Below are 12,500 nucleotides of genomic sequence, written 5' to 3' on the forward strand. Positions count from 1 at the left end.
CATATACACATACATATCTATATACACACACATTCACACATACATATACACACGTATATTCACACATACATACACACACACGTACACATACATATACACATACATATATACACACATTCACATACACATGTACACACATACATATACACATACATATATTCACACATACATACACACACACGTACACACATACATATACACATACATATATACACACATTCACATACACATGTACACACATACATATACACATACATACACACACGTACACACATACATATACACATACATATATACACACATTCACATACACATGTACACACATACATATACACATACATATATACACACACGCATACATATACACACATACATACATATATACACACACACACACACACACACACACACACACACACACACACACACATATAAACACACGCACGCACACATATATACACACATACAGAAACACACATTTCAGTTATCTTTTCAAAACCTGTTTGACAATATTAATAATAATAGATTGTTGTGGTGTATTTTGTTGTTAGCAATAACAATTGATGGAATTATAGTGCATTTGGTTTTACATGTGTAACTCCTACAAATAATTTTATTTTAATTATTTCTCTCTTTTTAGCAAAATTAAAACACATTCAAATAAATAAAAAAAATACAAACAATTGTAAAAATCTATTGCAATAAGCTGTATCACAGTACATTTAATTTCACATGTGTAACTCAAGCAATGTTATTGCATTTCAATTATTTATTATTTTTTAAACAAAAAACCCTTGATTTTCAAAATAGAGTTATCTTTGATAAGAAGAATGGAATATAATGGTGTGAATGATAAAAATAGAATTTAATTTCCATTTGTTTACAGAAATTTTTTAGCAGTAAAACAGCATTTTGCTGTAGTTGCCAAGACAAACCCGGGGTTATACATGGCACAATAAGTTTACATGTGTAATAAAAAGGTATATCATTATTAATAATAATAATAATAATAATAATAACTATTAAAAAATAAACAAATACTGAGTCCATACCGTATCCTAATACTGCAGTAAGTTAGATATCCTGCGAAGTAGACTACTATAATCTTAGTAGAATCCTATACAGTTGCTCAGGTAATGCACTTTTTACACGGTCCCTTACTGACCCCATTACTATAAAGCACTGGTGACCTGCGTTTCCGAAAGATTGGCTCCCGTGGGCTTTAACGGGAGAAAATTAAAAAATATATATGTTCAGTTGTACTTGGTTCTATGTCCACTCCAGAGTAAGAAAATACACATTTTGTCCTTTTTGTGTGTTTATATCTTGAGAAATAGGAGAGAAGCTCAAATGTGCAGCAAATGTCCAATATAAAGCCGTTTACCGCGGTTCTGCACACACGGATTCATTATAATTAAATTTTACATATTAATAACCGTTTTTACAAGCCATTAGACGGGAGTTATTTTATGAACAGAATTAGCCAATTTCACACTTCCGGGTTTTTGCTTTTTCTTCGCTTCCACTTTCAAAGTGACGTTTAATGTTTGTACAGTCAGTGGTAATCACGAACACTGAGGGAGGAACGAATACAACATAATTATGCAAATTTAGATATCTATTTTTAAGCCATCCCAGATAACAAAATTTGTCTAGCCAACTTGTGGGCCACATCCTTGCTTTGGGTCCCCGGCCCAAATCCGGCCCACACACTGCAAACCAACACATACAATTTCCTCCGGCTCAGATCCGGCCCACACACAGCTAAACCCAGTATGGACCTGCCGCAAGTACACCAGTTTTCAGCCAAGATTGGCCCACATAGCAAAACCCATCTGCCCACCAGAAGTGGTGTAAACAATCAGCAGGGCCGACAGCGATGCATTTCTAACGGAATCGGCCCAAATGTGCTTGCTATTTAGGATACTTGTGTGAGAAATGTACCTGTCAAAGAGGCGGATGACCAGACAATTTTACACTACTGCCAACAATTCACCCGCATTTGGCAGGTGCTAATTTCATACCCTGTTATTGAGGATTATTTGTTTGGGAGAACCCAGGAAATATGCAGCAAAAAGAATTTTTCACTGTAGAACTTACGGTATTTGAGATATGAGCCAATAAGTAAAACTATTTGCTAAAGTGCCACCATTAGGCCAATTCGGTCTATCTTGCCTAACTGTCTTGCCTGAATAGCAGGAGGGAGAACAATGACCTGAAACTTTCATGAGTGTAGGACCTACAGTTTGGTCTGTATGATCAAAGACGACGACGACGACTAACAAAAACGAGAGTTCCAAGCACTACATGCTTGGCCCCCTAAATACAGCCAGAAGTGGTGATCTGCAGGCTGCAAGCACTCCTTGCAACTAGCGCATCCAGTAACCAGTTCTTATGATATATAGAATAGAAAGACCATAGATGAACATACTTAAGTTGTGATGCTAGTTCAGTGATAGCTGTGTGAAATGCCTGCTGAAAACTGATTAGCTGAAGGAGGCCATGTTTTAGAAATAATTAAGTCATGACTAAAAATTCAGTTACAAATAAGCAGAACGATGCAGCACACCAAATTTCAGCTCAAAACAGCTTTCGGTTCCTGAGAAAGAGCGAATTGAACCCAAATCCACCCCCATTACAATAAGCACACCCCAACCTTTGCAGATGTCCCAAGATCCTTGTATTGAACATGTCTTTCAAGTTTGGTTCAAATCCATATGACCAATCAATCCACCTCTGCATCCTTAGAATTGATTCAGGTATGATAGAGGTTTGAGGTTCACACTTTGCCGAGTAGTTTGATACCATAACAGTGAGCAAAGGCCAAAAAAAAAAAATCCTACAATTCAAAATGATGGAATCGCCACATATAGGATGTTCATCCAACTTTTTTACTTCATAGCAAATTAATAAAATCACAGATCAGCCATTACATTAAAACCACCTGCCTAATACTGTGTAGGTCCCTCTTGTGCCTCCAAAACAGCTCCAACCCAGCAAGGCAAAAGACTTCTGATTGTGTGCTGTGGTATTTGGCACCAAGATGTTAGGATCAGATCATTGAGTCCCGTAAGTACCGAGGTGGGACCTCCATAGATCTGACTTGTTTGTCCAGCTCCATCCCACAGATGCTTGAACGGACTGAGATCTGGGGAATTTGGAGTCCAAGTCAACACGTTATACCCTTTGTCATGTTCCTCAAACCATTTCTGAACAAATATTTTACTTGTTCTCAAACAAAGTTTAGGTAGGTGGTACGTCCCAAAGTAACATCCACATGTATGCCAGGCCCCAAGGTTTCCCAGCAGAACATTGCCCAGAGCATCATACTGCCTCTGCCCACTTGCCTTTTTCCCCTGTAATGCATCCTGGTGCCATCTATTCCCCTCTTTTGTTTTTGCTGTACACTAAAGACATTTGGGTTTCAGAGGGAAAACAAAATGTATACTGCAAAGATGTTAGATCAGAATTTCAGCTTTCATTTCCTGATATTTACATGCAGATGTGTTAAACAATTTAAAACACGACATCTTTGGTGGCAGACCACCCAAATTTTTTTTTAATAGGTGAGCAAAAGTATTGGAACATGGTATGAACGTAAACACCCCTTAATATTTGGTTGCATATCCCTTGCTTGCAACTGCATCAAGCCAGCAAGCAGGCTTTCAGGGAACTTGGGGCACAAGGAAGGGGACACCATGGACGGGGTGCCAACTCATCGCAGGGTACAATTGCACACACATTCACACACAATAGACAATCTGAAAATGCCGAATCAGCACGTCCTTGGACGGGGGGGAAACCCCTGAACCACAGGGAGAACAGGCAAGCTCAGTGTACACAGGGCAGAGGCAGAAATCAAACCCCAAAACCTGGAGGTGTAAGGCAAATGTGCTAACCACTAAGCCTCACTTCGTATGGCTTTTCTATATGTCAAAACCATTTCATTCAGCTGATTTCTTACAGTTCTGTCAAACATTGACTCCTGTTCTGCCCATTCGTTTTTCATTTGATTTGTTGTGCATATTCTATTTCCAAAGCATATTGCTTTGAGTTTTCTATGCTGATGGGTTGACGTCTTCCTTGGTCTACCCATATGTTTGCCTTTTATAACCTTCCCGTTTTTTTTATACTTGCACCAAAATTTAGACACAGCTGACTAGGAACAACCAACACCCTTTACCACACTGTGTTGGATTTCATTCTTGAAGGAGTTTTATAATCCTTTCCATTGTTTTAACTGACAACTTTCTTGATGGGGGACATTTTCCTTTCAATGACCCATGTCCAACAGCTCATTAAGATCTCTAAGCACTCTTAACTTCAGACTAATTTACATTTTTAGACTTATGCCACTATTTGTTTTAGAAATGTAGAAAGTGTAAAATGTGATTCCATAATATTTTCCCTCTACTTCATCTGGAAAAAATATGCAATTAATTTAATTTGTTTGAGGTATGTTTCAAGAAGCCAGAATATTCAGCTATTAAACAAAAATTGTATCATACAGTGGATATAAAAAGTCTACACTTTTTAAAACCCTGTTAAAATGGCAAGTTTTTGTGAAAAAATATAAAACCAATGTCAATTTTTTTTTAGGAACAATAGTAAAAATGAAAAACTTCTAACAACCTGATTGCACAAGTGTGCGTACCCACTGTTCCGAATGAACCAATCACACTCAATCTCATGTTCAAAAGTAATCATCATACAGCTGTCCATGAAATTACTCTGATCAACCACAAATAAAGATAAGCTGTTTCTGTAGAATTTTTCTTCACAACATCTTGGTGTCATCTGACTGCTGAAGCCTTGGTCTGCAAACAGCTTACAAAGCCTGTACTTGGCCTCACCGTCTCGATCAGGACAGTGGCACAAAGTATTTCCAAAACATTAGGTGTACCATGGAACACTGAAAGCCAGGAACAATAAGTGGAGAAAATATATAAAAAGAACAAGATAAAAACTTAACAAGGAAGCTATCAAGAGACCTATGGCAACATTAAAGGAGTTGCAGGAATATCTGACAAGTACTGATCAATCTCTCATATTCTGGGTTATGGGGTAGGGTGGCTAGATGGAAGCCCTTTCTCACAAAAACATCCAAGCTCAACTAAATCACCCAAAACTATCTGGCAAAATTTGTTGTCTGATGAGACCAATTCCAAAAAGTATAATAATTCCAAAAAGGTATGTTTGGTCGACAGAAAAAGAAGAAAAAAAAAAGGATCACCACCAAAAGAACACCATACCTACAGTGAAGCATGATTGTGGCAGCATCATGCTTTAGGGCTGCGTTTCTTCATTCAGAACTTGCGCTTTTATCCACTATATCTACGAAGTAAAAAAAAATAAAATAAAATAAACCATCCCCAAATGTGGCGATTCCATAATATTTGCCAGGGGTGGTACACATAGGTTGGAAAAGGAGGTTTTGCATATTATGCAAATTATCACAAATGTGAGTGGGTGGGGCTAAAGTGTCCAAAAGGCAATTTTTAAAGAATTACAGCAACCACATTAAACTAAAAAATACTTTTCACTGTAGGACTTATTTTCCAAGAGATATGATTGTTTTATGTACACAAACATGACTAGCATCCCCGCAGTGACCAATTAGTGCGAGTGTGGTTCCAATACAAACCAACCATTCAGATTTTGTGACGATACCTCAATGCTAATCATGTCAAATGCCTGCTGAACACTGACTTAATGATGGCAGCTGTAATTATTTTTTATATATATATATATATATATATATATATATATATATATATATATATATATATATATATATATATATATATATATATATATATTTATTTTAAGTAATTAGGTCATTATCAAAAATCCACTTACCAATTACCACATAGATGCACTGTGGAAGTTTCAGCTCAACTGGACTTACGGTTCCTGATAAACAGCGGACTGACCATCTCTCCGCTAGCCTTTGTTTCAAATCACTTGTGAATCCGTGTAAGCACTCCTGAGTTACAGCTGTTTGAGTAAATTAGGTACTGACTCATTAGAACTGATTGACGTGGTAGCCATATTGTTTACAAACTTTCATACTCTGCTAACGGTTTGACACCAAATTTGTGAAGCTAGGCCAGAAATCACAAATGTAGGTTTCACATATTTAGCAAAAAAATCTAAATGGGCAGAGCTAAATGGCTCGAGGCTTTTTTGTTTGGGAGAACCTAAGGAACAAGCAGTAAAAAGAATTTTCCCTGTAGGACCAAAATACAAAATGCATCATTATAACCCCCCATTAGGTTAATCAGGCATATCTCTGAGTAGAGAGGGAGTACATCATGCTGACCAACTTTCATACTGTAGGACCTATAAGTTGGTCTGCACAATCAGTTTAATCAGAAAAATAATAACAGAAATAAGAAATCCTATCAAAAACAATAGCACTGCATACTTGGCCAAAGAAGAACAAGATGGGGGTAGGGGAAGAAAAATATCCTAACAATTAAATAAAAATAAATTAAAAAAAAAAAAAGAGTTCCAGCACCTTCAGAGCTTGAACCCCCTTATAATCACTGGGCAACATTTATCCTGCTGGAGCTATAGGTCTCTTTTCATACAAGATTTTTATTAAGAAACAAGATGCAACACAGCACAATTTCAGCAGATCTATGCTGTTGCCATGCTGCCAGTTTCACTCAGCACATGTTCATCTGTATGATTTAAAACATTCTCTGGAATTATATGTACAAACATTCTAGAAGGATTCCTCAAAACAAATGAAATATTTAAAAAGCATTTTCCCTTTTTTGTCCACAATGGCTTAAAGTGTGATGGAACAGAAAAGGTTGCATGAGATCTACACCAAGTGAATTAGTAGGACAAAAGGTGGGGGTGCATGACAAGGTCCCAAGACAGAAAAAGACAAGTGTGAGGAAAGTAAGCTCAAGGAGTCCCGTCAATGTCCATTCTCGTATGGTCTTTCCCGTTTCGGGCATCTCTGCGGTGACTGTGTTCTCGGCTGTGACTGCGTTTGTGCATATGCTCCTTGCTGTGGCTGCACTCGCGCTTCCTACTCTTCTCCTTCTCCTCTGGTTCCTGACGACTCCTGGAGCGTGACCGAGAACATTTCCTGCTAGAGCGCTCACCTTTGTGCCTCCTCTCTCTACTCCTGCTTTGGCTAGACCGCTTGCACTTGCGCTCCTCCCTTTGTTTTCTCTCTTCTCGCTCATCCTTGTGACGCCGGTCATCTCCTTCTCCTTTGGCTCTCTTTTCTTTTGAGCGCTCCCTTTCTCGCTCTCCACCACTGGTGCGCTCTTTGTGCTTCCGTTCCTTCCGACGGCTTCGCTCCCTTTCACTCTCCCCATCCTGCTCTTTCTCCCTCTCTTTTCTCTCATTCCTCTGTTCACGGCTCCTCCTCCACTCTGAGGCTCGATCTGGGGTTCGGGAATGCCGACGATCCCTCTCTCGATCTCTGTCCCTGTCTGCAACCCTGTCCCTTTCCCTGTCTCTATCTTTGCGCTGGCGGTCCCTCTCTCTCTCAAGCTCGCGGTCAAAGCTGGCTCCACGCCGTTCTCGGTGGCGACTGCGGCTGCGTGAGCGGTTGGGGGATCTCAGAGGGCTCGGTGTTCTCCTCGGGGACCTAGTGGAAAGAAACAGACCCAAAACAGTAGTAATGCTAATGATGCTGCAATTTACACACAGCAGTCACTACTAGGTCAGCAAACTTCATATACATACAGTGGTGCTTGAAAGTTTGTGAAACCGTTAGAATTTTCTATATCTGCATAAGTATGACCTAAAACATCAGACTTTCACACAAGTACTAAAGTAGACAGAATCCAAGTAAACAAAGACAAGGGGTATTATACTTGGCAATTTCTTTATTGAGGTAAAAGATCCAATATTACATATCAGTATCAAAAGTATATGAACCTCCAGTATTATCAGTTAATTTGAAGGTGAAATTAGTGTCAGGTGTTTTCAATCAATGGGATGAGAATCAGGTGCGAGTGAGTACCCAGTTTTATTTAAAGAACAGGGATCTAACAAAGTGCATAAAAGGCACAAATCTCAGGAAGAGGGAAAAAGAAAAAAAAAGTTGTTTATGCACATCTGGCTGGAAAAGGTTATAAAGCCATCACTAGAGAGTTTGGACTCCACCAAGCCACAGCCAGACAGATTGTATACAAATGGAGGAAATTCAAAGACCATTGTTATCTTCCCCAGGAGTGTTCAACCAGCAAAGATCACTCCAAGGGCAAGACATGTAATAGTCCACGAGGTCACAAAGGAACCCAGGGTAACTTCTAAGCAACTAAAGGCCCTCTCTCACATTGGCTAATTTTAACATCCATCATCAGGAGAACACTGAACAACAATGTTGTGCATGGCAGGGCTGCAAGACGAAAGCCACTGCTCTCCAAAAATAACAATGCTGCCCCTCTGCACTCTGCTAAAGATCATGTGGACAAACCAGAAGGCTATTGTAAGAATGTTTTGTGGACAAATGAAACCAAAATAGAACTTTATGGTTTAAATGAGAATCTCTATTTTTGGAGACAGGAAAACACTCCATTTCAGTATAAGAACCTTATCCCATCTGTGAAAGATGATTTATTTACAGCTGAATTCCTAATAAAACTGCTCTCATTTACATATTTTTATGTTTCAGTTGTCAGACAAGGGAACAAGTATGAAATAGTGACTGAAACGTGGCCCATTAAGACTACATGTTAACCAGCAGTCACTTCCAAGCTGCTGCCCTGCACTGCTCAAATCCTGATTTACAACAGTGACGTCACCTGACAGTCACCATACACACAAGTTAAAGACAACTGTTGTGCTGTGATTTTGGCTATATTTACATGTAAAGTGATCACTCAGACAGAAAGTTAGAAGCAACATAATGTCTTCTTTTTTCTCTCACACTGAAACATCACACCAAAAAGTCGCTAGATTTGTCACTAGGTGCTTTTTTGAAAGAAAAGCAAGGGAAAGTCACTAAAGGGGTCTGAGAAGTGGACCTGTCTGTCACAATGAGTAAGTGAATAGAGGGTATGCACGTGACGTCACGGTAGCCAGAACTTGCCACAGTCACGCCCACTGAGTGGCAAAAAGACTGAGCGGCAACATTAACGTACAGCGTGAATTCCACAAAAACACAGAAAGAACATCTAAAATTTGGGAAAAGCTGTTGTGCGATTGACTGTGCTAACAGATTCAACAAGAATTCAAAGCCACCTTTTTACAGAGTGCCAAAAAACCAGTCACTTTTTTTTACCAAGTTGACAAATAATTTGCTACATATTTCTTTTTAAATCCTGCCTGGCTGTTTTACCTTCACAAATATATAAGGTTAGTAAGTGGAAGCAGTGCTGGCTATAAACAAACTAGGACTAGCTAGTTTACAGGTTACTAGCTAAAATTTTATAATAAATTAAAAATATTTGTAAATACCTGTCCACATACAACCAAAATGTTGATTGTTCTTGTCACTTTAATTTCTCCAACAAATCCCACCTTGAAGTAGGATCAAGCTCCAAGGCTTTTGTACAGTGCATCCAGAAAGTATTCACAGCACTTCACTTTTTCCACATTTTGTTATGTTACAGCCTTATTAAACAAATGGATTAAATTCATTAATTTCCTCAAAATTCTACAAACAATACACCATAATGACAACGTGAAAGAAGTTTGTTTGAAATCTTTGCAAATTTATTAAAAATAAAAAACAACAAAAAAAGCACATGTACATAAGTATTCACAGCCTTTGCTCAATGCTTTGTTGAAGCACCTTTGGCACCAATTATAGCCTCAAGTCTTTTTGAGTATGATGCTACAAGCTTGGCACACCTATTTTTGAGCAGTTTCTCCCATTCTTTTTTGCAGGACCTCTAAAGCTCAATCAGGTTGGATGGGGAGCGTCGGTGCACAGTCATTTTCAGATGTCTCAAGAGATTTTCAATCGGGTTCAAGTCTGGGCTCTGGCTAGGCCACTCAAGGACATTCACAGAGTTGTCCTGTAGCCACTCCTTTGTTATCTTGGATGTGTGCTTAGGGTCGTTGTCCTGTTGGAAGATGAACCTTCGCCCCAGTCTGAGGTCCAGAGCGCTCTGGAGCAGGTTTTCATCAAGGATGTCTCTGTACATTGCTGCATTCATCTTTCCCTTGATCCTGACTAGTCTCCCAGTTCCTGCCACTGAAAAACAACCCTACAGCATGATGCTGCCACCACCATGCTTCACTGTAGGGATGGTATTGGCCAGGTGATGACTGGTACCTGGTTTCCTCCAGACATGACACTTGCCATTCAGGCCAAAGAATTCAATCTTTGTCTTGTTCTAAGAGCCCTTCAGGTGCCTTTTGGCAAACTCCGGGTGGGCTTTTTAATGTGCTTTTACTGAGGATTGGCTTCCGTCTGGCCACTCTACCATACAGGCCTGACTGGTGGAGTGCTGCAGAGATGGCTGTTCTTCTGGAAGGTTCTCCTCTCTCCACAGAGACATGCTGCAGCTCTGCCAGAGTGACCATCGGGTTTTTGGTCACCTCCCTGACTAAGGCCCTTCTCCCCCGATCGATCAGTTTGCCCTGGTGGCCAGCTCTAGGAAGAGTCCTGGTGGTTCCAAACTTCTTCCATTTATCGATGATGGAGGCCACTGTGCTCATTGGGACCTTCAATGCTGCACAAATGTTTCTGTACCCTTCTCCACATCTGTGCCTCGATACAATCCTGTCTCAGAGGTCTACAGACAATTCCTTGGACTTCATGGCTTGGTTTGTGCTCTGACATGCATCGTTAACTGTAGGACCTTAAATAGACAGGTGTGTGCCTTTCCAAATAATGTCCAATCAACTGAATTTACCACAGGTGGACTCCCATCAAGTTGTAGAAACATCCCAAGGATGATCAGTGGAAACAGGATGCACCTGAGCTCAATTTTGAGTGTCATGGCAAAGGCGGTGAATACTTATGTACATGTGCTTTTTTTTGTTTTTTATTTTTAATAAATTTGCAAAGATTTCAAACAAACTTCTTTCACGTTGTCATTATGGGATATTGTTTGTAGAATTTTGACGAAAATAATGAATTTAATCCATTTTGGAATAAGGCTGTAACATAAAATGTGGAAAAAGTGAAGCGCTGTGAATACTTTCCGGATGCACTGTATGCCTTCAGGTACATATACATGTATGTCGGGGAAACCAATTTCTGGCCACATGCCAATGTCTGTGGACCACAGGTTCTTGGGCAAGTTGTAAGGGTCAGTGTGAAGACCAACTGCCTTTAATTTAAGCAGATAATCAATAGTTATACTAGTCTTCCCCTATTAAAACCAGCCATTTTGCCACTCAGTCCTGCCGAGGGGGCCGTATTCCTGCGGGAAAGTGACGTCAATGCATACCCTCTATAGTGGTAGGAGGGCTGCAGCAGGGATTAAAATTTAAAATGAAAGGATTGTATTTTTGTTCTATCGAAAATATACAATTAAGTTATTTAGCCATTTCGTATTAATTTACTTTTTATAATTCAAGCACCATTAGATTAAAAAAGGCTATTTTCAATGTTTTCCAGTACTTAAATTTCCAAAAGCCAAATTCAAGCACCTTGTACAAACCCTGTGAAATTCCTCCAAACCAATGTGCAGAACTGACCAAAACTTACCAGAAACATTTAGTTGCAGTTATTGCTGCACAAAAGGGGGTCACACCAGATACTAAAAGCAAAGGATCACATACTTTTGCCACTCACAGATATGTTATAGATTATTTTCCTCAATAGGTAAATGACAAAGTAAAATATTTCTCACTTGTTTAATTCGGTTCTCTATGTACTTTTAGGACTTGTGTGAAAATCTGATGTTTTAAGTCATATTGATGCAGAAATGTAGAAAATTCTAAAGGGTTTACAAACCTTCAAGCACCACTGTACACAGGTTTTGTTCCAAAACCTGTGGCCTGCTTATTAATCTGATCAGCCTACTAATTATACTGGCTGCCTGTCTCTTCCGAGCTTAATAATTCTTATGCAAGTTCTTAACTCCTTACATTCAAGTACAGTATGACAAAATCGTCAACAATCAATTATGAAAATCGTCGTCAACGAATCTCATTATCGATTAGTTGGTCTGCACGTGGCACGGGGTACATTTGCTCATTACGATACTTCTCTTCCGAAAACCCGCTTCAGAGTAAATAGTAAAAAGTTGTGTCCCAAATGACGTACTGTACACATACACTATGCACTGTGTACACTACTGTCTAGTGTATGAATTTTACTACCTGGAACTATAAGCCGCTTCCTAGTCGACGGTGTTTGACGTCATACGCACGCTAGCATTAGCAGACACCCAAAGTCACCGACAACGACTTTCTTCAGTTTACTGTTTACGTCAACGTTGCCTTTTATTCCCAACATGACCTCGGTCACCATCAGACGGAGGCGTAATCATCAAGTGACTGAGGAAGAAAGTCCTCTAAGGCAGGGGGGCATTTTATATTAAACACCACAGAGATCAAACAGTGCT

The 12,500-nt window shown here is 39.4% G+C and overlaps 1 protein-coding gene across 2 annotated transcripts in view; it reads right to left on the reverse strand.

The window, feature by feature from the left end:
- Positions 1–6,580: 6,580 nt before the first annotated feature.
- The window catches only part of prpf38b (pre-mRNA processing factor 38B), a 33,313-nt gene continuing 27,393 nt past the window's right edge, over positions 6,581–12,500 (reverse strand). For both annotated transcript variants that reach the window (XM_053651427.1, XM_053651428.1), the window contains one exon: positions 6,581–7,615. In XM_053651427.1, the coding sequence (XP_053507402.1) occupies positions 6,919–7,615 (697 nt within the window). In that variant the 3' untranslated portion in view covers positions 6,581–6,918. The remainder of the gene's footprint in view (positions 7,616–12,500) is intronic.

This window comes from Ictalurus furcatus, chromosome 20, assembly GCF_023375685.1.
Source record: "Ictalurus furcatus strain D&B chromosome 20, Billie_1.0, whole genome shotgun sequence".
NCBI lineage: Eukaryota > Metazoa > Chordata > Actinopteri > Siluriformes > Ictaluridae > Ictalurus > Ictalurus furcatus.